At 37.9% G+C, this 26,032-nt stretch overlaps 1 protein-coding gene across 2 annotated transcripts in view; it reads right to left on the reverse strand.

Annotated features, from left to right (window-relative positions):
• Positions 1 to 26,032, reverse strand: part of DERA (deoxyribose-phosphate aldolase) — a 117,059-nt gene that overhangs the window by 25,554 nt on the left and 65,473 nt on the right. Inside the window, exon 6 of one of the 2 annotated variants that reach the window (XM_025455214.3) lies at positions 19,418 to 19,546. The exons of the other annotated variant lie outside the window; for it this stretch is intronic. Coding sequence (XP_025310999.1) covers positions 19,418 to 19,546 — 129 coding nt within the window. The remainder of the gene's footprint in view (positions 1 to 19,417; positions 19,547 to 26,032) is intronic. 2 annotated transcript variants of the gene reach the window in all.

A 26,032-nucleotide genomic window follows, 5' to 3' on the forward strand; every position in this document is an offset into this window, starting at 1 on the left:
TGTTTCACAGAATACAATTTAGAAATCATTGTTTTAGCTGAAAAGCTGTCCCCAAATACACAATTTTTCTTTATTCATTTGGTTGGAGGCAAGCTGGTCTTTAGAATAACCTTTCAGTTCTGACTCTACTTTTCCAGCATTCCAAATCATCCAAGGCCATGTATTGTGGAGTTCGTTATACTGACTAGCTAATGAAAATGTGTTTTGAAGTAGACTGCATGAAAAAGAAAGAAGATAATCTTTCAAACTTCTAAAACTCTTTTTTAGCAAAATTTTATTTTAACTCTATGTAGGACATGAAACCAAATCATCATTGCTGTTTCTTCTTTATCTAGTTTTTCACAGACTAATTCTTTAAAAAGGTTCATAAATCCCCTTAAATTATCAAAAGGTAGGTTTCTAACCCCTTGCACTAAGACATATACATACGCAGATGATCTTTATGAATCAGTGGTTCCTAACCTTGATTTTGAAAACTCTCAAGGTAGCTTCATCTTAATTTGTAGTAGGATTTTCTTTAATTCTTAAAAAACATTCTTTATAATCTATGTTAATTTTTGGAAAAAAAAAAAAAAGAATACAAAAAAGAACCAAAGTTCCACTAAGCCATTTGTTGGCATTGTAAAAAGAATACACTTGCAAATGCCCTCTTGTTTTTAAGATGATAGCATACAATTTTATAAACTACAGTGATTACTAATATAAATTTAGGAAGATGGCCAGTTCTCTTATGTCAGAAAATAACGCTACCCCTTTTCCTCATTAGCTTTTTTTTTCAATTCATTAACAAAAATTGAGAATTGTTGCATTTACAAGTTATCTTTTTATTAAAGACCAGGAGGCATGACACTCCTAGATTCATACAATAAAGAAAAAGAAACAAGATTTGGTGGGGGAACAAGGTTGTCAGGGAGCAGTTAAAGCTTTTTAGTTTAGTTTTGCCTTATGTAAGGTCTCTAGGGGAAATTATGTGTGCTTTTTTAATTTTTTCTCTATATTTTAAAGATTATTTATTTGACAGAGAGAGAGAGAGAGCAAGAACAAGCAGAAGGAGCGGCAGGCAGAGGGAGAGGGAGAAGCAGGATCCCTGATACGGGGCTCGATCCCAGGACCCTGGGTTCAGGCCCTAAGCTGCAGGCAGACACTTAATTGACTGAGCCATCCAGGTACACCTGTATTTTTTATTGTGAATGCTGGTTTTAGATTCAGATTTAAATGATCTGCATATATTAAACTGTTAGTGGATTATACTGATAAACTGGTTATATTTTTCCACCTTTAATTAGTAAATTGAAAGGATTAATACACAATTCTCCAACCCAGAAATGGATCACATTCCAAGTCTGTAAATTCATGGCTTTCTGGAAATCAAACTGTACTTCTCCAGATAAACAATATTTCCCCTGATAGTAAGTCTCAGGTCAGCCCCCAAAAGTATGTTTTACCTTTACTGAACCTGAGTTCTACTAACCCCTCCAAAGCATTTTGCATGGCAATTCCCCTAAGAAAAGAAGGGAAGGCCAGGATACATATGACTGTCCATCTTTACAACCCAATACCTCTATCATCTGCCAGGTTGGGGATAAGTTACTCTGAGCTTTAAATTACCAACAAGGTTTGCATTTGGACAAGGAATCTCAAGATGATGAGGCAGAGGAGGGCTGGGTAACCAGGTCTGTGTGGGTAGTGGGTGATGAAGGCAGCTCTGAGGAGCAGGGGCATTCCTAAGTTCTCTGCCAATGTTCTTGGTAGTCTCTGGTCATGAAGAAGAGCCACATTTCCTTCTACATCTATATTGTTTCTCTAGCTAATAATTTATAGAGTTTATAATCTTGCTTTTTACAGTGCCTGGTAACCATTCTAACTTTATTGAATTGGACCTATTTGGGGCACTAAAGAAAGGTGTCTGTGAAGTCCACATTGAGATTTCCTTTCTAAGCTTCTAGAACACCCACACTCTCAACAACTTTCCAGTCAAATGCCTCCCCTTCCAAAGTCCCTGGCCATGGCCATCTCTGGGGAGCAGGAGGCAGGGTGGTCAGGCTTATGTTCTCTCAACTCATTACCTTGCCCTCTTAGGAAATCCTTCCTCTAATACCATTTATTTCCTCTTCTTGTCCTTCCTAGTTGCATTCCCCTCTTTGACTACCATCCAATAGACATAAACTCAGGCAGATCCCCTCCAGTGATCCTATACATGTCTAGATTACTTAAACATGGCACACCTTTAAGAGCAGCAAATACAATATAGCACAAGACCAAGACTGTAAGACTATGGTTTCACAAGCACCTTTCCCCCCTCTCTGTGTTTCTAAGCATGAATCTCGTTCCTGTCTCTATGGGAGTTATTCTTTTCTCTGAGCCAATTGTCTTGAATTAAAACTCTGAACTTTTCCAGTCTAGCCCTGAAGGAACAACCACAGAAAACAGTTAGTGGAAAGAGATGGGTTTAACTGAAAATTATACTCAGTTATAAGAAGTGCCTAATCTCTTCATGGGAGTCTGGTTAAAAAGCCAGGCAGGAAGAAATCGAGTATCAGCCTGCCTGGGTGTGTGCTTACGAATGGAAGATGAAAATGAGAAATGTACTTCAAAAATAATTTCAGTAGAAGAATATACTTAATAACCACTCAATTTAGAGAATACCATCTATAATGAAAATGTCTCAGCTGTTTAAAGAATTTTTTTATTTTATATTTTTCAAAGGCCTTATAATAATGAATACTGTAAAATGAGGACACCAAGAAAGGCAGAAGAAAATCTGCTTTTTAATTGCCTAAATTATCTAATCTGCAATCTCAGGCAGAAACTTCAGTAGCTGTGACTGCAACTCCAGGTAACACTATAAACTCTGAGGTAATTTATATGCTTTAGCTTTTTATTAAAAAATAAACAGGAATATTTTAATTATTCACTAGAATGTTAATATCAAACCAGTGTGATAGCAGCTAACATTCTACAAACAGCCTTTTGCAGGCTTTGTGTGACATGGATGATCTAAATTCTTTCCAATTTCATTGACTATTCAGTGCCTCTTCTGTTGTCCCTGACCAATTTAGCAGCTTTGTAGCACAGGAAACTTCCTTTCGATGCCCCAGTTGATGATAAATTTTTTACAAAAAGCATACTATAACACTCATTCTTGGACCACTAGCAAAGCAAAGCCTCACCCCGATAATTCAAGGAAAAGCATGAATTTCCTTTTCCTCCTCTCCATTTCATTTTATATGCCTTGTCTTGTTCATGTGTTCTAAATAGAAAAATAGCCTCTCTCTTTTTCACTGCCACAGCCTTAATCAGATTTCCTTAAAAACACTAAATATTTTTTTCCTTGTGACAAGAACAGAAAAGTAGAGGAAAAGTGGTAAGACTCTGCAGTAAGCCAGCAAAGGAATGAACCGATGGAGGTCTTATAGAGGGCAGTGGAAGCTCAAGACTCGGATTCCGGGGCTCGGAAGAAGCCACATTTGTCTTGAACTCCCTACCCTGGGGAAATGGCACACCATTATGGGTTACTGTAGTGAGGCTGTGGACAAATGGAACCATTCTGAGTTGTCTTATCCTGTCCTTCCCTGGTCAGTATAGAATCATTCACCAAACACCATTTATTCTGCCCCCTGAATGTCTCCCCCAGCCGCTCCCTCCTCATCACCCTCACAGCACTACCTCAATTCAGCCCCACGTCATGGTCAACTACACTGGAATAACAGCTTCCTAACAGGTCCTCTGCCTCCAGCCTAAACACACTGCCTAAAGGCCATGTTCCTAAAATGAAAAGCTGAGCATCGTTCCACCACCACAAAGTATCTGGAGTAAGGATCTTTTATCCCCTGGTGTGTGACACAAAATAGACTTCAATAAGCCCTAGTGAATGAAGAGCTGGGTGGATGAATTACTCAACTGCTCAATTCTCAGGCTAGAAACTTCTAAGAGTTAAAAACTTCCCCTACCTGGGGCACCTGGGTGGCTCAGTGGTTGAGCGTCTGCCTTCAGCTCAGGTCATGATCCCGGGATCCTGGGATTGAGTCTCTGCTTCAGGTTCACTGCAGGGACCCTGCTTTTCTCTCTGCCTATGTCTCTGCCTCTCTCTCTGTGTCTCTCACCAATCAATCAATCAATCAATCAATCAATCAATCAATCGTTTAAAAACCCCAAACTTTCCCTACCCAAACAGGAAACTCAAATTCTTTAGCATGGCATTAAGCCCCAGCAATTTACCAACTTCATTCTCCACCTCTCCTGTCACTCTCCATTAACTCTGCACCCCAACCATACCAGCTTTCTCATCTTGCCATGCCTTCTACGTCTGTGTATGAAACAGCATGTGTTTCTCTGTCTAAAATACCCTTCCTCTATGTCTCTCTGCACCTAATGACACCTACACAAGTACCACTTGCTTTACAAACCTCCCATGACTCTCTGGAGGGTAGCCCTGCTCATGCAGCAATTGGCATAAGTGTCCCTATGGCTCTCAACATGTTCGCAATGAAGCAATCATAAACCTTCCATTTCACTCCCTCATCAAACTAAGAGACACTATCAGTGTTTTAAAGGGAAGGGGTTGGGCAGCCCGGGTGGCCCAGCAGTTTGGCGTCACCTTCGACCCCCCAATGATCCTGGAGACCTGGGATAGAGTCCCACGTCGGGCTCCCTACGTGGAGCCTGCTTCTCCTTCTGCCTGTGTGTGTCTGTGTCTCTCACAAATGAATAAATCAAAAATCTTAAATAAATAAATAAATAAATAACTAAATAAATAAATACATAAATAAATAAAAAGTAAATAAATGGAAGGGGTTCTGTCTAATTTTTCTCTCCTCTTTCTCTCTTCTTATGCCTCTCCCATGTGGAGAGTAGCATCTGATAAACATTAGATGCTCACTAAATGCTTGCTTATGGGATAAGCCTATTCAAGTACAAGGAATGTCCCCAGGCATCAAGATGACAGAGATCCTTAGTCTTCTTCTTCTTGACTAGCCTCCTTCCCTCTCCCCTGTTCCTCTGTCCCCACTGCAGCTCTCCTGCCCCACCCCCTCAGCCTCTCCTCTCCTTCAGCTCTCTGGCAGAGCTTGGAACTGGGGGAGTCGTCATTCAAATCCTACACCTAATATGTTAAAGGAGGAAGGAGGAGAAGTCATAATACTTCTATCAAGGAGGTGAAAGGATTAAAAATGTTCTTGGAGACTTAATTAAAAATATAAATCCGTGTCTTTCCAAAACCACTGTTTCATGTGTTGGTTCTGACTTATAGAACTACTGGTGCAGAGCTGACCATTTATTATCTTGTTTCTATGGGAGTGCAGGCTTAGAGTTCCAAACAAGCAATCTGTAAAGTAGCCAACCACTAGGACAATCGATTTGTGAACTGTGTGCTGTCCATGCTCAAGATTCCCCCCCCCCCCCCCCCAGAATCTGAAATTCTTTCTCTAAATAATTTCTCAACTACCAGGGTGAGTGGGAAAAATGCTAGTCTTAACATCAGGAAACCTAGATTCCAGATAGAGGTTCTCATTCCTAGACAGTGGGAACACTCGAGAAAATTTTTAAAAGCACTAATTCTTGGGGGATCCCTGGGTTGCTCAGTGGTTTGGCGCCTACCTTTGGCCCAGGTTGTGATCCTGGAGCCCCAGGATCGAGTCTCGCATGGGGCTCCCTGCATGGAGCCTGCTTCTCCCTCTGCATGTGTCTCTGCCTCTCTCTCTTTCATGAATGAATAAATAAAAATCTTAAAAAAAAAAAAAAAAAGAGCACTAATTCTCTTGGCTCCATTCAATACCAATTAAAATCAGGATCTCTGGTGATGGGATCTTTTAAATAGCTTATTTAAAAAACTCTTCAGGAAATTCTAAACATACAGCCTGGATTGAGAACCTCCTTCTAAATTGTTTTGATTTTAGAATATTTGTCCCTGGATAAATTCCTTACGAATTTGACCTTTCTGGATCTTGGTTTTTTTTCACCTGTAAAATGAAAGCTTTGAAATTAATGAAGCTCCTTTATACCTTATAATCCTTTCCAGTTTTCAAAGCATTTACAACTTTTACAAGTTAACTTTTAACTTTAGTTGCTCTATTTCTCTCGACTTATCTGACAATGTACAAATCAAGGAAAAACAGAGATGAATTTGTAAACAATGACAATGTACAAATCAAGGAAAAACAGAGATGAATTTGTAAAGATCTTTTTGTGACTTAGACAAAAGGAGTTGCAAGCAAAATTCCAATTTTACAAGTGTTGTTTCCCCCATACTTAACTAGTTCCTGGGAGGACAAAAGTTACCTACACAATCACTGAATTTTATGGATTGTTTCGAGCCATTATGTTAAAAATTTTAAAATGGAAAAGAAGAGAGAAACCTTCCATACTCTAATATTTCACTGCCTCAGATACATAGCTTCATCGTTCTAACAATGACTTTTTTGTATATGCTTCCATTAAAGTCATGACTGCAGAATAAGCTGATGATTTCAAGAACGCCCCCTCACTCCTTAAGTCTTTTTACTGAATAGCTTGCTGAGCAATTTAACACACAGGGTCCCTAATTTCTTTATTCTGGTGATGGTAATATAACCTTTGTCTTGCTTCAACCAATTTTTCTCTCAGCAAGCACATCTTCCCAAGTTTAAAAAAAAATTTTTTTTCATTTATTTGGCTTATAAAGTAAACCGAGAAACCTGCAAATACTTTTTAAAAAGCAAATAAAGAAATATTCACCCATGCAGAAGAAAACAGAACACAGGAGAATCGCTTGCTCCATTTTATAATATTATGGTACATTGTGTAGTCTTGTGTCAGTATTTATTATCAGTCATTTAGTTTATGATAGAGAATAACTTTTGATTACTGATGCTTGTAGTATTACTCACTCTGTCTTGGACTGTTTGAAGATCTGTATTTTTATTACAAAGTCCAATAAAAATAAAGTGAAAAACCCATAGGTCCCAAAACTGATTCCTGGCTTGTGCTGTATGTCACTCCTTTCCAATCTAAAAAGTATTTCCTTCTACTGTTAGTCTCTGTCTCTTGCTCATAAGCAAATTTATCTCCTAATGCCTCATTCTTTATTTTAGCCATTAATCTCCCATTGAGAACCTTACCAAATGCTTTTTGCAGATAAAAATATTTAATATCTACTAGATTTCCCCTATCCACAAAACCATCCAACATTGCTTAGAGGGAAAAATCAATCTTTTGTACCTGAATTTAAGTTTGCTGGTTTGACTCAAAGTATTTTTTTCCAACTTCTTCAGGTCTTTACAGGAAATAACAGAATCACAGTGCAAGAACCCTATTTCTCTTTGTTATGGGTTTAATCTTGCCCCTCAAAAAGGTACGTTGAAATTCCAATTCCTGGTACCTTAGAAAGTAACCTATTTGGAAATAGGGTCATTGCAGACATAATTAGTTGAATAAAGACAAAGTCTTGTCAGAACGCCTGGGTGGCTCAGTTGGTTAAGTACCTGCCTTCGGCTCAGGTCATGATCCTGGGGTCCAGGGATGGAGTCCCACAACAGGCTCCCTGCTCAGGGGGCAGTCGGCTTTTCCCTCTGTCCCTCCTCCTGCTCATACCCTCGCTCTATCTCTCTCAAATAAAAATAAGACAAGGTTTTGCAGAGTAAGATGGGGCCATTAAGTGACTGGTGTCCTTATAAAAAAGGAAGAGACACAACAGAAATATATAGGGCCATGTGTTGATAGAGACAGAGAATGGAGTGTTGCACCTATAAGCCAAGGAATGTCAAGGATTGCCAACACCAGAAGCTAAAAAAGGCAAGCAAGGATTCTACCCTACATGTTACAGAGGGAGTGGGGCCCTGCGGGTACCTTGTTTTCAGGCTTCTACCCTCCAGAACCGTGATAATAAATTCTGTTGTTTCAAGTCACTCAGTTTGAAGTGGAAACCGAGGAAACCAATACACTCTTTTCTCATTATTTCCATATTTGGGGCCCTGTCTATACTGGATTGTAATATACATTGAAATGTCTCATACACATGTAACAGTTGTGTGTATGTGTGTGATATGTTTTTCTCTTCTTCATAGGATCACACTGAACTCTAAAACAGCACACATCTCTTATGGGCACTTAATATCACATATGTAACAGCTCCATTGGGCTGTCATTTAGCCTGTGCTTTGAATATCTCCTACTCCTGATGTGACCCATCCAATTTCTGGAAAATCTGGACCTTAACAAAACTCTGCCTTATACGAGGCCAGAATCCATCTTTCCACAACTTCTAAAAGCTGGCTCCCAGTCCTCCTATATTGGAATAATAGAGATTAATCATGCTTTTTCATCCTTTTTGTATGGGTGTATACAAGTATTTGAATTCAGTATCATAACCCCAGCAACTGCCGTCCTCCCAAATAAGATGCCCACTTTCCTTTTGATCGCTCTTCATAAGAAGTTTTTAATGCCCCTCATCCTTTGCTAGGTCAATCCTCTACACGTGCTCCAATCTCATCACTACTGTCCCATACCCTTTTATGTCACCCCCTCTGCTCCTTCATTCTCAGACTGACTCCACTGGGTGGATAAGCGAAAGGTCCACTTTCTGGATCACTCCCTAGTTGTCCTCTCACCATCCAGGTAGAAAATCTGAAAATAATCAAGAGCCTCAGTGCAGGACTCCAGCAGCAGTCATTAAGTCATGACCCCACTGATATTCCGAGGGCGTCATCATGGGGACCATCAGCAGAGCAGGTAAACACACACACACAAACAGTATAATCCACCTGAGGTGAGGATACTCTAGGTACCCTTCCTTTTCACTCAACAAGGGTTACTGCAGGCCTATCATGCATGGGCCCCTGGGCTTACTTCCATTGTTCTCCTTCATGTTTATTTCATGTCTGCCATCCCCTGTAGTTTTCCTCCAAATACTGTGTCTCTCTATTGTCCTTGCTTCCTCTGTATTGTCTTTACTTTGCTTGTCAATAAAAAAGTCAGCTCAACATATAAATCTCACTCAGAGACTCTAAAAATACATCTGTGCCTCCAAAGATTATACACAGCTTCTATATAATATCTTACATACAGAGGAATTGCAGGATGGAGAACAGGATTGTACATGGAATCTCGAGTCAAGAGTCCTTCAGAATTTTGCCATTGCCTCAGTATATGGCCTTGGTCTTTTCACTTAACTTCTCAGCACCCAGGTTTTCATCTATTACAAGATGATAAGGTACCTCCCCTAGTGCCCTCTTAAGACAACTGCAAAAAGAATCTGTGAACTAGTAACCTCCCATGATTTATTAATCTTTACTCATTTGCTCATTCAACAAATGTGTATCAAATATCTACCTGGTGCAATATGCTGAGAAACCCATTCAAGGATTCCAATTTCCTAGCATTTAAGAGTTTGCCAATACATCAGTAACCATCCAGCAGAGACATTAAAGAATAAATAACAGAAGTGAACGTGTTTGGAATTGAAGACAAAAGAGTAACAGAATCTCAGAAATGTGAGCAAGTATCTATAGGCCTGGCCTCTTTGTCATGTATCAGAATTTCATCGAGACATGAAAAAAAATCCCTTAATGTTTCTTTTAATTCAAAACATATATTTATTAAAAAACTGAATTTTATACATGTTGTTTACAAATATATCTATCAATGCCTTTGTACCTGATAACTAAACCCATCAATAAGTACTTCCTAGGCGTCAGCCCTGTACCTACAAGTTTCTCTGAACAAGCTACCTCTGGAGAAGGCAGTTATAAGATTTTAGGTTGGTATTTTTTTTTTGTTGTTGTTGTTGTTATAAGATTTTAGAATACGGTGGGTTATGTTTTTAAAAATCTTACACACATACACACTAGTATATACAACATAAAAAAATGAAGCTTATTTGCTTTTTTTTCCCTCTAAAAGCAGCCATGAAGAGGCAAAGAAAACACTTTATGTTTAAATGTATACTTATTTTCTTTAAAACAACACACATACCCCAAAATGAACCATCAGAAGTTCCTGTACTACTGGAAGGCCAGAAAACATGGCAGCTTCTCTCTCGTACTGAGCTATTTTGCATTCAACAAAGGATGGTGAGAGGGTGCACGAGGACTGCAGGGTGGGTGGGTGGGTATGAAGGGGTAAACCTGAAACTTTTGCTCCGGGGGGCTAAATTTAAATTTGCTCCCTGAAATGAGATGGCAAGTTAATTAGTTCTTATTCTATCGGTGGTTTAATTTTCAGGGCTAGTTTAAGGAACTGTAAACCAATTTATGCTTTAAATCCATTAACTCTTAACCCAACCCGATATTCTTACACTTTCCCCAGTGGTGAACTCTCAGCTGTAGCATATCTTTTCATAAATTAAATGTTTTTCCTATGAAAGGCAAGATCTTATTTTTAAAAACCCCCCAAACGAGAAAACCAGGCTGGATCCCCACAGGGGTCTAGATGTGCCATCTGGATCAATACTTCTTGAGTATACAAAGATTTTCAGCCTCAGATGAAGGACTCAGTGTGACTTGTGACAATCTTGAGAAAAATAAAAATACACTGTCATTTACTCTACCATTTGACTCCCATTTAAATTTTTAAAAATGGTTTTTAAATCTTAGATGTTAATTTCCTCCTAATCACAGCATTTCTTTTAAAGCGTTGGTTTCCTTCAGTTATAACAGGTTTCTCACGGTTTATTTTCTTCCCGTTTTATTATTTTTAATGGCTTCCCTTATACTTTCTTTTATTTCTCTGCTTCATCTTATTGTTCCTGAATTACTCTGATCTTATTGGGTTGAATTTCAAATATCCCCTCCCCTGGTTTCTACTTTTTTCATTTTTGATTTCCTATACATTACAAAATTCCAGCCAAGTTCAAAACTCATTTTGCATTCCTTCAAGGTCTGCTTTTCTCAAGCCCCATATTTTTGTGTTCGTACTCTTCCCACAGATCTTCATCAGCAATTCAAACCTGATGACATTATGATTGCATCTTTAGTGCTTTTCTACTCCAACCTTATTTATCATGCCTGCATTATTTCCAAAGATAAGGTCTAGAATAACTTCAGAATGGAGCTTGTTAGCTGTTGCGTGTGTGTGAACAGTCCACCGCTACTGAAAGATAAAGCCACTTTTCTACATTCTGGCATTATTCTTAATGTGTGCGTTTGCGGGGCTGAAATCCCTTAGCAGTAGATGGACCTGCTTTAGACTTCTCTTTTCTATAAGCATGTTTCCCTTTCTATCTTACTTCCTATCACCTTGTTTTTGGATTGTTTGATGAAAAAATATGGCTCTCGTTTTTCTTTCCTGATTATATTCCTTTTGAATTGCTTACTCTTACCTCACCCCCTCCTTTATTTGTATTTCTCTCACCATACTGCCAGCAATGTGAAAGTCAGATCCATTTTCCTTGACCAAAAAGCCAAGGCAGAAGTTTTTCTGTAGCCCTCCAGCTGCCTCAGAATCTTCTCAAAACTTTTATATGTCATACCACTGCTTGTGTCATTCAAACAATGCCCCCAATACATAATCTCCTTGTCAACACTATAAATTATCTATCTTTTTGTTCAATTAAAATAAAATTTTGCTCTCCAGATAACACGTCCAAATTCTACAAGGTCGTGGTACATCTGGAAGGTTGAATCTAGGTCTTCAGTGTTTACTTTGCCTGTTTTTACTTTTCCTTATCTCTTTCTTTCTCATTCATCTGTCTGTCCATTTGTTCATTCATTCATTTCAAAATATTTTCTTAGGCTGTCTTAGATGCCAGGCATAGTAGCAATCACAGAGAAATACAAATAAATTAGAGATAGTCCTTGGCTCAGGATGGTTCATAGTTTTGCAAAAGACTCAACAGGTAAAACAATGGATGATGATACTGTATGACAAATGCTACCAGTATTCACAACTGTCCTAGGAGCACAACGGTATGAACAATAATTAATTCTGCCTCTAGAGGATCATGGAGAGGTTTGGCAAAGTATGAATATTTTATTTAAATCTATAAAAACAGCTAAGAGGAGAAGAGAAAGCTGTAATAGACAAAGGAAATGATGTAACAAAGACAGAAGTATGTGGAATGTTTCCAAATATCAATAATGACCATATAGAATTGCAGCAAAAAATCCTTTTTAACTGATGTTCCCATTTTGCCATAGAAAAGTACCTACCTCATAGAGTTACTGTGAAGGTTAAATGTAAACATATATAAAGTCCTTAAAATAGTATCTGTCACATAGTAAGAGTTCAAGAAATGCTGCTATTACTATTGTACTGTAGATTGTATTACATATATTTCATCTCTTTGAAATATTTTCTTTCCTTTTTTTCCTCCTAGTTCCTGGCTTCATTCTGGATCATTGTGGCTGCTGAGTAAGTGATCTCCAGTTAAATATTTTATTCCAATACACATCTAAGGAGATAAGGTGGCTTATAGTTTCCAGAGTAAAGGAATTAGGAGGTATGACAAATAACCACAGCTGAGAAGTATAGGATAAACAATTTAATTGGGCCACATCTAATAGTGATTCTAAACTGATCAAATTCTTTTGAAAATTTTCTTTTTTAAGACAGAGCCAAAAGTTGGCAAAACAAGTTCCTATCTAAGATTCGCTGAACAATCCTACTAACATATTAATAAGCTTTGAGATCATCACAGAATGGAATCCTGCTCAATATATTCTATCTCCTGCAGCTACACCAGATGGTTCTGAAAAGTGATAGTCTGAATAATGCCTTATAATAGTCTAGGAAAAAAAGATTCAATTATGTTTCCTTCCCAACTGAGGTAGGATGGCGTAGGAAGGTATGCTGATATTTTTTAATAACTTGCAAAGTACTTTCTATATAATGCAGCCATACACATTACTTCACTTGAAATGATAATCAGATTAATTTATTTACTTAAAGTCACAAACTGTGCAAGAAAGAACAAGAATCCAGGTCTTCTAACTCCATGACCTATGGCTCCTTCCCTTAAAACATCTGAAAGACCTAAACCAAAGTAAACCAAGAGTAAGCTAGCAATCTAGTTGACCAAACATGGGAACATCTAGGTTAGCTTTTTATTTACAATGAAGCCTGATACCAGACCAATACAGTTACATGTCTCTAGCTTACTATCCAGAGAATTGGTCTGCAATAATCTAAATAGCTATCAATGTAACAAGATAACTATTATTAATGTGAATTATAAAACATCTTTCCTTTTGAGATTTTTATGCTAAATTAAAGAGAAAACAAAAGCTATGAAGATAAAACAGAATAAATGTACCAGATTTACCCTCCTGCTACAGCCATACCACTGAAACAAAATATAAAAGGCAACTATTTTCAGGCCCTGGAAAACTGGCAGCTCAGATACAGATGCCGAGATAATCCAGTTACATAAATTAGTAGGGAAGGACTTTTAATCAACTGTTATAAATATGTTCAAAGACTTATAAAAAATATAATCTCAATGAGTGAAAAAATGTTGAACATCAGCAGAGAAATGAATCTCTAAAAAAAATGAAATGGAAATTCTAAAACGAAAAATGTATGTACAATAGCATAAATTTCACTACATGGGCATAAGAGCAAATTTGAGCGGAAAATAAGGGTCAATGAACTTGATGATCCATGTAAATTAACCAATCAGAAGAACAGAGGAAGGAAAAAAAGATTAAAATTAAAATGGGGGATCCCTGGGTGGCTCAGCGGTTTATCGCCTGCCTTTGGCCCAGGGTGCGATCCTGGAGTCCCGGGATCGAGTCCCACGTCGGGCTCCCAGCATGGAGCCTGCTTCTCCCTCCTCCTGTGTCTCTGCCTCTCTCTTTCTCTCTATGTCTATCATAAATAAATAAATCTTAAAAAAAAAAAAATTAATTAAATTAAATTAAATTAAATTAAATTAAATTAAATTAAATTAAATTAAAATGAACAGGGGGTGCCTCGGTAGAATAGTTGGCTGAGCATTAGACTCTTGGTTTCATCTCCAGTTGTGAGATTGAGACCCGCATCAGGATCCATGCTCAGGGAAGAGTCTGCTGGAGATTCCCCTCCCACTCATGCTCTCTCCTCTCCCTAAAATAAATAAATCTTTAAAAAACTAAAAATAAAAAAATAAACAGGACTTCAGTAACCTGTGAGACACTATCTAGCACTCCCATACTTAAAGTCCTAGAAGGGAAAAGGGGGGTCGAAAATATATTTGAAAAAATAACTATGGACATTTTAGTCCAAAACTGGGTGGAAAACATCAACCTACAAATCCAAGAAGTTTAGGAAACTAAAAGCAGGATAAATACAAAGAAAATCATATTTAGGCACATCATGGTCAAATTAGTTAAAAAAACAAGGATAAAGAGATAATACTAATTGACCACAACCAGAGTAAGAGGAAACCTTACTTACAAGGAAACAAGAAAAAGTGGAATTCCAAGAAATGGAATGGCATGTTTAATGTATTGAAATAAAAATAAAACAATAATCTGGAACACCATATTCAGCAAACATACCTTGAAACATGAATGCAAAATGAACACATTTTCAGATGGACAAAATCTAAGAGAATTAGTCACCAGCAGACTTACAAGTAAGAATAAAGAAGGAAACGACATATGTGTGAGAAAATATAAAAGACTAGTTTTGCTTAGTTTTCTTTTAATGTCCTTAAAGGACAAATGACTGTTAAAACAAAAATCACATCCTATTTAAGGAGGAGTTTTATAAATAGATGGAAGAACACCACTAAAATAAGTCAAAGGACTAAAGAGGGTGTAAACACACAACTGTTGTTAAGGTTTTTGCACTCATAACACATGAACTGTAAAGTAGAATAATATTAAATCTATGTAAAATGTGGTAAGTTAAAGATGCATATTGTGGGACGCCTGGGTGGCTCAGTGGTTGAACTTCTGCCTTCGGCTCAGGGCGTGATCCTGGAGACCCAGGACCAAGTTCCGCATCAGGTTCCCCACAGAGAGCCTACTTCTCCCTCTGTCTAGGTCTCTGCTTCTCTGCGTCTCTCATGAATAAATAAATAAATAATATATATTTTTTAAAAGATGCATATTGTAATTGCTAGAGCAACTGCTTGAAAGGTACAAAAAGGCTGTAAATAAAAAGCAAATAGAGAAAAAATAAAATGAAGTGTTATCAAATATTTAATGAACCCAAAAGATAGCAGGAGAAAAGAAAAAATGGATCAGAATAAATAGGAAACTAATTGCAAAATGACAGATTTAAGTTCTATCATATCAAATATTGTGTAAAATGAAAATGAACAAAACATTCTAATTAAAAGTACAGATTCTCACAATGGAAGAAAAACAGACTGCCTACAAGAGATAGCTTTATATATATAACAGAAGATGGGTTATATATTTCATACATACACATATTTTTTTCATAATAAAAGGATGAGAAAAAGATATACCATGTAAATGGTAAGAAACACACAAGAAATCTGGTCGGGTTAGATTAATACCAGACAAAGCAGACATTCAGACAGGACTAATACAGGAAATAAAAAGGGACATGTCATAATAAAAGCATTAATTCAACAGGTAAACAAACATAACAATCCTAAAAGTGTATATACTTAATAACAAAACTCCAAAATACATTTCAAAAAAACTGACAAAACTAAAGCAGTAAGTGGACAAATCTACAATCATATTTGGAGACTTTAACACCCTTGTCTCTTGGTAATATACAGAACAGGTAGACCAAAACAAAATAAAACAAAACCAGATCTGAAAAATGTGATCACCAACTTGACCTACTTGATATTTATAGAACACTGATACTAGTATCTGCAAATACATGATATTCTTTTCAAGTGCACTGGATGCATACTTAAAATATACCATAAAATGGGCTACAAAGCTCTTTAACTTCAAAAGACAAAAAATTCTTACTCTTCCCTGAGCATAACAGAATTTTAAATTACAAGTCAATAACAATAAGATATCCAGAGAAGCACAGAATACTTGGGAATTAAACATTCTGTTGATCTATCTCTGTTAATATTTGCTTTATGTATTTAGGTGCTCCAATATAAATGTTTATTATAAATAACACTCTAATAATATCCTAAATACCAAGAGATATCACAAGGGAAATTAGCAGTATTTTTAACTCAATGAGGATGAAAAAGCAACAAAGCAAAAAATTAGTTCTCTGAAAAGATTAATAAAATTGGCAGAACTCTAGCAATATTCTTTTCTACCAAGAAGAAAGACAGAAACTAACAAACAACAGGAAAGAAAACAAAAATGACAACATCAAAAGTAAAAAAGGAGGTATAACTACAGACCCTATAGACACTGGAATATCATAAATTTTACAGCAATAAATTTGGCAACTCGGTATATTTGTACAATGGAATACCTAAGCAGACTCCTACACACAGAACAACATGGATAGATCTCACTGCTATTATCTTCCGGGTGGAGGGAGAACAGGCACAGAAGAGTACATACTGTATAACTCTATGATGTTCTAAAACTGGCAAAGCCAATCTATGCAGATAAAATCAGAGCACTAATGGCAGCTGGGGCAGAAGGTAAAAAGTGTGGAACTGAAAGCAGAGGCACCAAAAATATTTCTGGGATGATGGAAAATATATATTGTAGAAAGTCATCATATTGTACACTTAACACCCCAATGTATACAAATTTACCTCAATGAAGTTGATTTTTAAGGAAAAAATATATCAATAAAAAATGCCAAGGTAGAACTGTAATATATATAAATGTAAATTCAGTCCAGAATTCTTAAAAATTCTTCAAAACATACTTCATTTCTATTATATACCTTCTTAAGAGAATATGAACCATAAACTATCGGCCAGGAAGTATGCTGAATGCTTTCACTTATTATATCTTGCAAAGATGGTTATGTGTCTTACTTAACTCATTATAAGGTCAAGCACAGTACCTGAGGAGACAGCTGTGTTACAGCGAAAGTAATAACCCTGGAGCCAGAAGACCTATGTTCAAATAATGACTATATGTGATCTATTAGCTTTGTGACCTTAGACAAGTCACTTTTAAATTTCTTCATCAACGACTGAGTTGATGTGAAGATTAAGGAATATCATTTTAAAGTATCTGGTAACGCACACACAAATATAAGTTTTCTTACCCATAGGAAGTGTTCAACAGACACTGATTAAATGAAGACATGAAAGAGATAAGCAACCACTTGGACAGAGATACATGCAGACAGGAAGAGACAGGGGACAGCATGTTCCTACTCATGTTTGGTTTGGTTTTGTTTTTTTTCTTGTGGAGGGTAGAATAGGGGCTTCCTGGCATGACGACTTAATACCATGTTCCTATCATGAGCAGTAGGTACAGTGAGTAGGATAGGCTGGAGGTTGGCTGACCTCCCAGAATGAATATACTTTCCTTATGACCTGGACCACAGCATTCTGGGCTAACAATCCCTTGTCCTGGCAAGGAGCATGAAAAGGGAGTTTTTTACCTGCCTACCTAGGACTCCAAGGGGCTTTACCCAGGCTCATAAGAGCTGCAGCGAGTCTTCTATTATTGCAGACTTTTGAAATGCCAACGTAACCGATAACCCACTGTTTACCATCTTCCATTATTCCTCATCCTTAGGTTTTCAGAGGTTGTGCTCTAAATGAAACAACCAGAGCAGAGATCATCTGGATACAGTGGCAATGAGTAGAGCAATAGCTTCATGAATGCCCAGCAGGTTGATTTTCTGTAGAGTTCCAGGGAACAATGACAATCTGACAGTACTCAAAAAGTATATGAGTATAAAAATCTAGAGGGTGACTACAACAGAGGTTCATAGTGAAGACCTGAGAAGTCATGTATCTTCACCCAGATACGGAGCCACTGGTAGGGCATCTAGAAATGTAATACTAATTCACGCTAAATGTGTTATGTCACCTGACAGAGGGTTCAACAAAATGCCCTGGGGGCATGCAGACGAGATACTGAACGAAATGGTGAGGGAGGAAGCAGTATTGGGGAAATACTCTTGAAAAAGGGGACGCCTGTGCTGAATCCAAAGCTATGAAGGAATTACTTGGGCAAAAGGCATTCCAGGCAATGGCCACAGCATGTATGATGACTTGAAAGGGTTGGATGGTGCCATCTGTGGAGAACTATAAGGAATTTCATACAGCTGGAGCATATGGTGTGAAGGAACAATGAGACTGTAAAGGCATAGGCAGGGTCTTAAGAAGGACCTTTAAAGTCAGGCTGAAGGAATTTACATTTTACCTTGACAATGAAGGGAATCCACTAAAGGATTTTTTTTCTTTGACTGGGCAGGCCAGGTGCCCCTTGTGGTGACCCTGGCTCTCTGAAAGTGATGTGAGAGTGGAGGGCAGGGGAGGTAGAGAGTGCAGCTTCTGGTGAAGGCCTTGTGTGTGTGTGTGTGTACGTGTGTGTTGTTTCTTATTAATGCAAGTGAATTTTATTTCCCTCACATCTCGCTGAAGAGAAGGCTGCTCCTTCCATCACCTCTCTCCTCATGTGCTCTCCACCTTCACATTTTTCTTATGTATTAAAAGAATCATTCAGTGGCAAGATTACATAAAGCACACTGGATTCAGAGGTGCCCTGCTGGCAAATACTAGCTCAAGTGTACAGGTGCACAAGTATTTTCCTTTGTCTCCAACTGGGTCCAGGGACAGCGTAAGCCACCAAAGGATTTTAAGCAAGCACTACCAAAATCAAATTAGCATTTTTAAGAGACTATTCTGGCAACAGTGTGGGAAACAGATTGGATGGGAACAAAAGCAGAGACGGGGCAAGTAGTGAGGAGACTGATGTGATCCATGCTGGGTATGGCCGGAGATGGCAGCACGCAGGATGGAGAGAAGATGTGTTAGATACAGTGAAGAGGTAGACTTCTCAATACTCATTCACTAGTTCACGTGAAGGTGAGGAAAAGAAGGAACCAAGCTTGACTCCCAGGTTTCAAGCTTAGATGTATGAACGGACAGGCAGGCCTGCTGTTCAAGGAGATGAAGAAGTCAACCTGCATTTGAAAGTATAAAAAGCAATGATATTGCACTCCATTTTAAAAGAAAAATTAACACAAACAAAAGCACAGGCTGCCTTAGACGGTATAGTTACACATCTCTGAGAAAAATCAAACACTTAAATTCACAGAGAGGAATAAGTCAGAGTTAAAGAAATTCCTGTCTAACATATGTTGATGAATGAATAATCAAAGAATAACAAGAAGGCAATTCACTAACAAGAGAGCCATCTACTGCCTTACAAGGATAGTGCAGCAATGAAATGCCACAAAAAACGTGAGAGAAAGCCAAGTTTGTGACCACTTCACACTGTACATGTATTCACAGAATATCTGAGTCCTCCTACAAAAATGTCCAAGTGGTTAGCATTTTTTAGCTAATAGCCAAATATTTTAGCTTGCTTGTTTCTCCTAAAAACATCAATTCAATTTATATAATCATTTGAATTAGAACACTTACCTGCCATCATTGCTATCATACTGGCTTTATAGACATTAGTAAGAGATGCAAGTTCTCCTGTTGCTAAGATGGTTTTGAGATGAGCCTCCCCACAGGCCTTGCGAAACTGACGAATCTCATCATACAGGGCTGGGGGAGGAAATAATTGAAGCAGTTACAAAGCAGGCAAGTGATAACATAACTTGGCAACCATGTGCAGCTGGTAGAACCCATCTCGGATTTAGGAAACATAAAACATTTGTCACTTTCTAAAAATCACCCCAATTTAATATCGCCTAGAGCATTCTGTTGCCGTTCACATCCTGTTACAAGAAATGCTTAGTTTGTTACCAGGAAACTTTCTAAGCCCCTGCCCAAGGTCCAGAGCCACACAGCTTTTAAAATATCATTATAATGACATGCAAATCACAAATAATTTCTACCTCTCCCATATGTTGGTTACTTACGAGAAAAAACACATTTATCTACCATATATGGGGGTGTGCCACTTTGCAAACTAAATAAAAAAAATCCTCAGGTCCTTATTAATACTTCCATTCACACATAATAAGTTCCCTTGTTAGAATATAAAGCAGGCCTTTCCTGAGAGCTCTGTTAATGACAATAAAGATGTAACAGCCTTCCCCATTATCTGTTTAAATATCTGACTAAAAAGCATTGGCCTAGCCAGGTATGCTGGATGTATGTGCACAAAGCCAATTGTAGAGAGATTCATAGGTGCAGTCTTGAATCTATTCACCCCTGAACATGGTACCAAATCTGGCTTTTGATGGATCCACTAAGCACCCTGAAAACAGCTTAATTAAAAATACACATACACCCCCAAAACCCCCAAAAAACCTATACTCAACAACAAAAAAAGAATCAAGGGGGGGAACAGTTCATATTCAAACAAAATCAACAGAATTTTAGTAAACAAAATCAGCTTAAGGAGTATGAAAAAAATTTTTAAAGATTTTATTTATTTATTCATAGAGACAGAGAGAGAGAGAGAGAGGCAGAGACACAGGCAGAGGGAGAAGCAGGCATCATACAGAGAGCCTCATGTGGGACTTGATCCAGGGTCTCCAGGATCACGCCCCGGGCTGCAGGCGGCGCTAAACCGCTGCGCCACTGAGGCTGCCCCAATGAGTATGAAATTTTTGAAAAATTACTTAACAGAGCCTTCTGTCATGACACCAGTAGATTTGGCTTTTACTCTGCATCAGGTTCACTGCACTTGTTCGCTGAACTTGGGTTATTACCACACACTGTTGCATAGTATCAGGACTTTTTTGTTCCTCTGTATAGGTGTATATTTTAGGATATACACCTATTCAGAATACATAAGCACATGGTCTAAACTGAGCAGGAAAGAAACATTTATAATATGGGATAGGGTTAGGGTAAGCAGTTTTGAATGCAGACACGAGACTTCCTTATCAATTCATGGGTTTACTAAAGTCCATGTAAAAGACTAAAAATTAGTCACAAGTCAGCAAACTCAGTCAAAACCATGAAAATTCTATCAAGATGAAGAAGACCTGGCATCTCAATCCCAGAAAACCTGAACTCAACTTGAAGCTCAAAGGGAAAACTGAACCCAAATAAAAGCAAATATTCTATTACAGGATGCTTGGTAAATTTTAGTGTTTGTCACTGTCAAGAGACGGCATCTACAGAAGGTTTTTCAAGAAAGGACTGCATATTTTCACAAATCCCTAATAATCAGTGGCTTGGAGCATTAGAGATGATCTAAGATGCCACACTGCCTACCTCACCCTGGGCCATCCTACCCAAATCGTGAGAAGTCATCTCACCTACACATCCGATATGACATGTGTGAGAGTGGTATAGGCAGGAAAGACTATGTGGCAATAACAATTTATATTCTTTATATTCTTTTAGCTCAAGGAACGAATCTTGGATGGAATAACACTTGTCTAGTTACTCAATCTAAAAACAGAAAGTTGTTCTCTAAGAACTAGTGACAAGGAAATCTCTTGATCTGAAAATTCAAGAATACTAACCCAGAGTTAACTTGTGACTTAATGATTTTTCTTCCACAGTACAGCATAGCCATAAAAAGCAGGCTTGAGAGTCAGACAAATGTGGATTTAAAACCCATCCATCCCTTCCTGCATGACCTTGGGCAAGTTATTCTCTCTCAGTCTCAGTCCCATCCTTGAAGTGTCAATAATAATACTTATTTTATAGGGTTATTATGAGGATTAAAAGGGAAGATACAAAGTACTCTATACATTGTCTGGCTCATTGTAAACACTCAGAAAGTTTAACCATCATTCTTAAGCTCAGAATTCTAGTAAAATGAGTTTCAATTAAGGTTGTGTGATAAAAGCCAAATCTGATTCATGGCCTGACCCAACTCCTTGTACTGCACCAAAATCTTGTTATACGGATTAGTGCTTACAATCAGTGAGTCATCAGATAAGGCTTGAAAATGTTTTATTACAACATTTGTTAAGGTGAAGTTTGATCTGTACAACAAAATTCTTAAAACAGTGATCCCAATCATACTTATGAACAAAACTATCAACCTTTTTCTATTACCTTTTGATATCCAGTCAATTTCACCTTCAGTTAAAATTAATCAGAAAAAAAGATGTATTTTATGACTCAATTATCAGCCACCTGGAAGTGATGCTCTGTAATCCATGATCCAGAGTGTAACTGGACTTAAACAAATACATAACCAGTGTCTTCTCATTCTCTAACTGCCAACTCCTCAAATCATTTTACTAAACGATTTCACCACAGAACAGGGTCAATTTTGCTGAGCAAGTATCTTAATCCTTAGAGTTCAACACTGGGAAGTTGTTCGTCATTTTTTTCTGTTACTATTTTGCCCAGAATATACCAGAACAATTCAATAAAAAGCATACTGAACTTGTCCTTTGTATAATGTGACTGGGCTCTATCAGGCAAATGTTTCGGCTTCTGGATCTTACTAAGCGATGCAAAGATGACAATGCAGTCAGGACGTTCATTAGTATGACTACAGCAGCATCACCAATGGCAGCAGATCCAAGAGTCCCATGACCCAGTGGCCACTGGCCATAGTACCTATGCTGGCCTTGGTGGCAGCACCAGAAGTAGCCTGATAACCACCCTTCCCATGTCACATCTGGCTATATTCTCTGCTCCCCAGTCTTTCATGGTCCTGCTTATTTCTCAAGCCTGGTTCTCCTGGCTTCTTACTGACTCAGTAAGCTACTCTATGTCCTCCCAATAGATGCCTTTTCAGCTTAACTTAATCTGAATTGGTTTCATTAATTTTCAATTCATAATTTTAGTATAACAAGCATTTGCAAGGCTGGTATAGTGTAGGACAAGAGCATGGGTGCATATGAACGACCTGGGTTCATATGCTAGTTCCAAAACTAATCTGCTGTTTGATTTGGGCAATTAACTCTTAAACTTTGTCTCAGTTTCCTCTTCAATAAAATGGGGATTATAGAGGTATGCACACCTCATAGAGTTCTTTCAAGCATTAAGTAGGCTAATATGTGTAAAGTGCTAAGGATAGTATCTGGTACATCGGTTAATGCTCAAAGAATGTCAGATTATTTTCCTGTTGCTGGTGGTGCTGTTATTGTTACTGCTGAGTGCTTATTAGGTTCTGACCTAGAGGGACTTAACAAAGCAGGGGAGACTGTGACCTATGTTTCTAAGAAAACATAAACACAACCTCTTTGGGGCCTAGAAAGCAGGTTGGGGGAATAATGTTTACTACATCACAAACTTTTTTTAACTTGGAGCCCATGTTCCCAGACTCCTGGGATAAGAGTTTTGCTACTTGCTAGTTATGTAAATTTACAGGAATCATTCCATTTTCCAACCCTGATCAGTTAGGGGAGCCTAGGTTTGCTCATATATTTTTGTGAAGATTGGATAAAATAATACATTTGGCCAGAATAGAACAAAGCAGTTAATAGGCATTTACTCAGTCAATACTAGATTTCCAAACTTTTCCTTATATAGTTTCAGGAATGCAAAAGTAACTTTGAAAAATTAAATGGAGCAAGAACTGTCTTAATATTTATAAAAACAAAATTAGAATTTACAAATTTAACCTGTTAGAAAAATAGACCACTTCACTCCAACACAAACCATAGAAGCCACAGAAAAGCACCAGTAGTGTCCAGGTAGTTTTAACCACCTTGGCATTACAGTGATTGATGACATATGTAAATCCAAGTGACTTGATGGCTGAAATGTAACCCAGTCAATCTCAAATCATAATTTCCTTTCACTATAGATGAAGGAAATAATGGAAAAACTAATGGGTGGATTTTCCTCCTCATCAGCAGGAAAGGACAGCATCGGCATGTGGGTTTATATAATTGCTACTGGAATATACATGTGGAGGAAATTATAGTGGAATTAATATGTTCAATAGACCCTCTTCCCAAAAAACTCTTCATGAGGAACAGCTACTGAAAACAATGAGAAACTCCCTAAGTTGTAAAGCATCTTCTTCTAGAATGCTCAGTGTTTTCTACGTATCAGTTAAACATCCCTGTGGGGTAGCTGACAGTTACCTCTACATTTTATATGTGAAAAGTGAAATGCAGAGAGATGAATGACTTGCCAAAAATCTCCTCACAATTTTTTGTCTCTATTGCACCAAACACATACATGTGGGCAGATACACACATGCTGTCGTTAAAATACATTCTCAAGGAAATAAACTGAAGAACGTCATGTAATAGAGTAATCAAAACCTAGGACCCAAACGGATGTCAACTCCCATTTAGTTCAAATTACAAACATTACAGATGAGCATTATAATCCTAGGACCTGATTTTCATTCTTGGAGGGAAAACAAAGTTGAGGAAATTGAAAAGTTCCAGAATAATTCAGAAGCATAAAATAATTTTATGATTCAATATGCTAAAAAAAACTATTAATTGCTCTATCAGCCTTCTGGATGGAATCAGAACAGCACACTATGTTATAGTGAAGTTCACTTGTCTGAATCAGGACTTTTCTGCACTTGCTTACCCACTAATTGGCTGTTGTCATTTGGGAAAGTTACTGAACCTCTCCAAGCATCATTTTTCTACTCAAGATCTGACAGAAGATCTTTACTTTTGGGGCTCAAAGACATCTCAAATCCCGGGAATAAATGTAAATGTAATTATTTAAATAATTATGAAGGTAATCTATTAATTGTCTTTCTCTTGGCTCCATCTTTAATAATAAGCAGTTATAAAAATGAAGATACACTTTGACTTGCTCTAAAATGTTATATTGTTAGAATTAAGACCAAACAGCTTCTTGTTATTGGTTTAGAAAGACATTTTGGAACTCTATACTTTGTGGTTGTGGTAGCTCTCAGCCAGAGAGAGGTAGGGGAACAGAGGTACTTTCATTTGCACACTGCCATGAAGGTGGAAGTAAGCTTGGAACTGGCATGTTACTGGGGTCTTGGGAAATTCTGGGCTCACATGCTGCCAGATCAGGGTCAGGGGTGGTTATCCTCATCAGTGAGGGCTGGGAGTTCTGGAGGACGTGGTGAACTCAACTAGCCTGACTGTGCAGTACTGAGCCAGGGAGATAGCCTGTGTGGTCAAGAGACTGTTACATACAAGACAACTGATCAAATAAAGAAATATACTGAGGACGATGGGAACAAGATTTCTCATGACAAGAAAGAGGGGCATAAATATAGAAAGGGAAAGGGGAAGAATAACCACATGATGTTGGCTTATGAGGAAGTCATCGATGTGAACTTACGGTTTCTACTGTGGATGATAGATAGACAAATAGATATAAATGCATGTGTGTTTATACATGTTCATCGTGTATATGTGAACATTCACGTGTTTCCTAGATCTGTCCACTGAAAGGGCTTAGAAACAATAGCCTTGCAGCAATGAGCCCATCTAGCACCCAGATCTTGGTTTCTAAATACCAGTCTTCAATGAAAAGAAGCAGAGCTCTTGGAAAAATGGCTGATTCCAGGGCTTGGGCAGAGAAAGTTAAAGATAAGCCTGAAATATTTTTGATAAGAATTCAAGGAAGTTCTCAAAGAATAATACGAACATATCAGAAGGACAGAAGAAGGGATCCCTGGGTGGCGTAGCGGTTTGGCGCCTGCCTTTGGCCCAGGGCGCGATCCTGGAGACCCGGGATCGAATCCCACGTCGGGCTCCCGGTGCATGGAGCCTGCTTCTCCCTCTGCCTGTGTCTCTGCCTCTCTCTCTCTCTCTCTGTGTTACTATCATAAAAAACAACAACAACTATAATTCATAAAAAAAAAAAAGGACAGAAGAGCCATCTGAAGCAGCTCCCACTAGCCAAATCTGAGAAAATCTGAGTATTAAGATAAATAATGACAGTAATGGATTATAACTAGTTAAATAAAATAGAATTCCATGAGTTCTTACAAACAGAAAGGAAGAAAATGGGAGAGGAGAAGGTGACGCTAGTAAGTATAGAAGAAATGCTGGAATTAGAAAATTGCCACTTGACAACAGAGTAATAACTGAAGAATTATGAATGAATGTTAAAACTACTGAATAAACGTTAGATGAGGGATAGGATATTAACAAAGTCTAAAAATACTTCCATTCATATTCTGTATTAATTAATTATTAAAACACAAAATAT

This window comes from Canis lupus, chromosome 27 (genome assembly GCF_003254725.2).
Source record: "Canis lupus dingo isolate Sandy chromosome 27, ASM325472v2, whole genome shotgun sequence".
Lineage (NCBI taxonomy): Eukaryota > Metazoa > Chordata > Mammalia > Carnivora > Canidae > Canis > Canis lupus.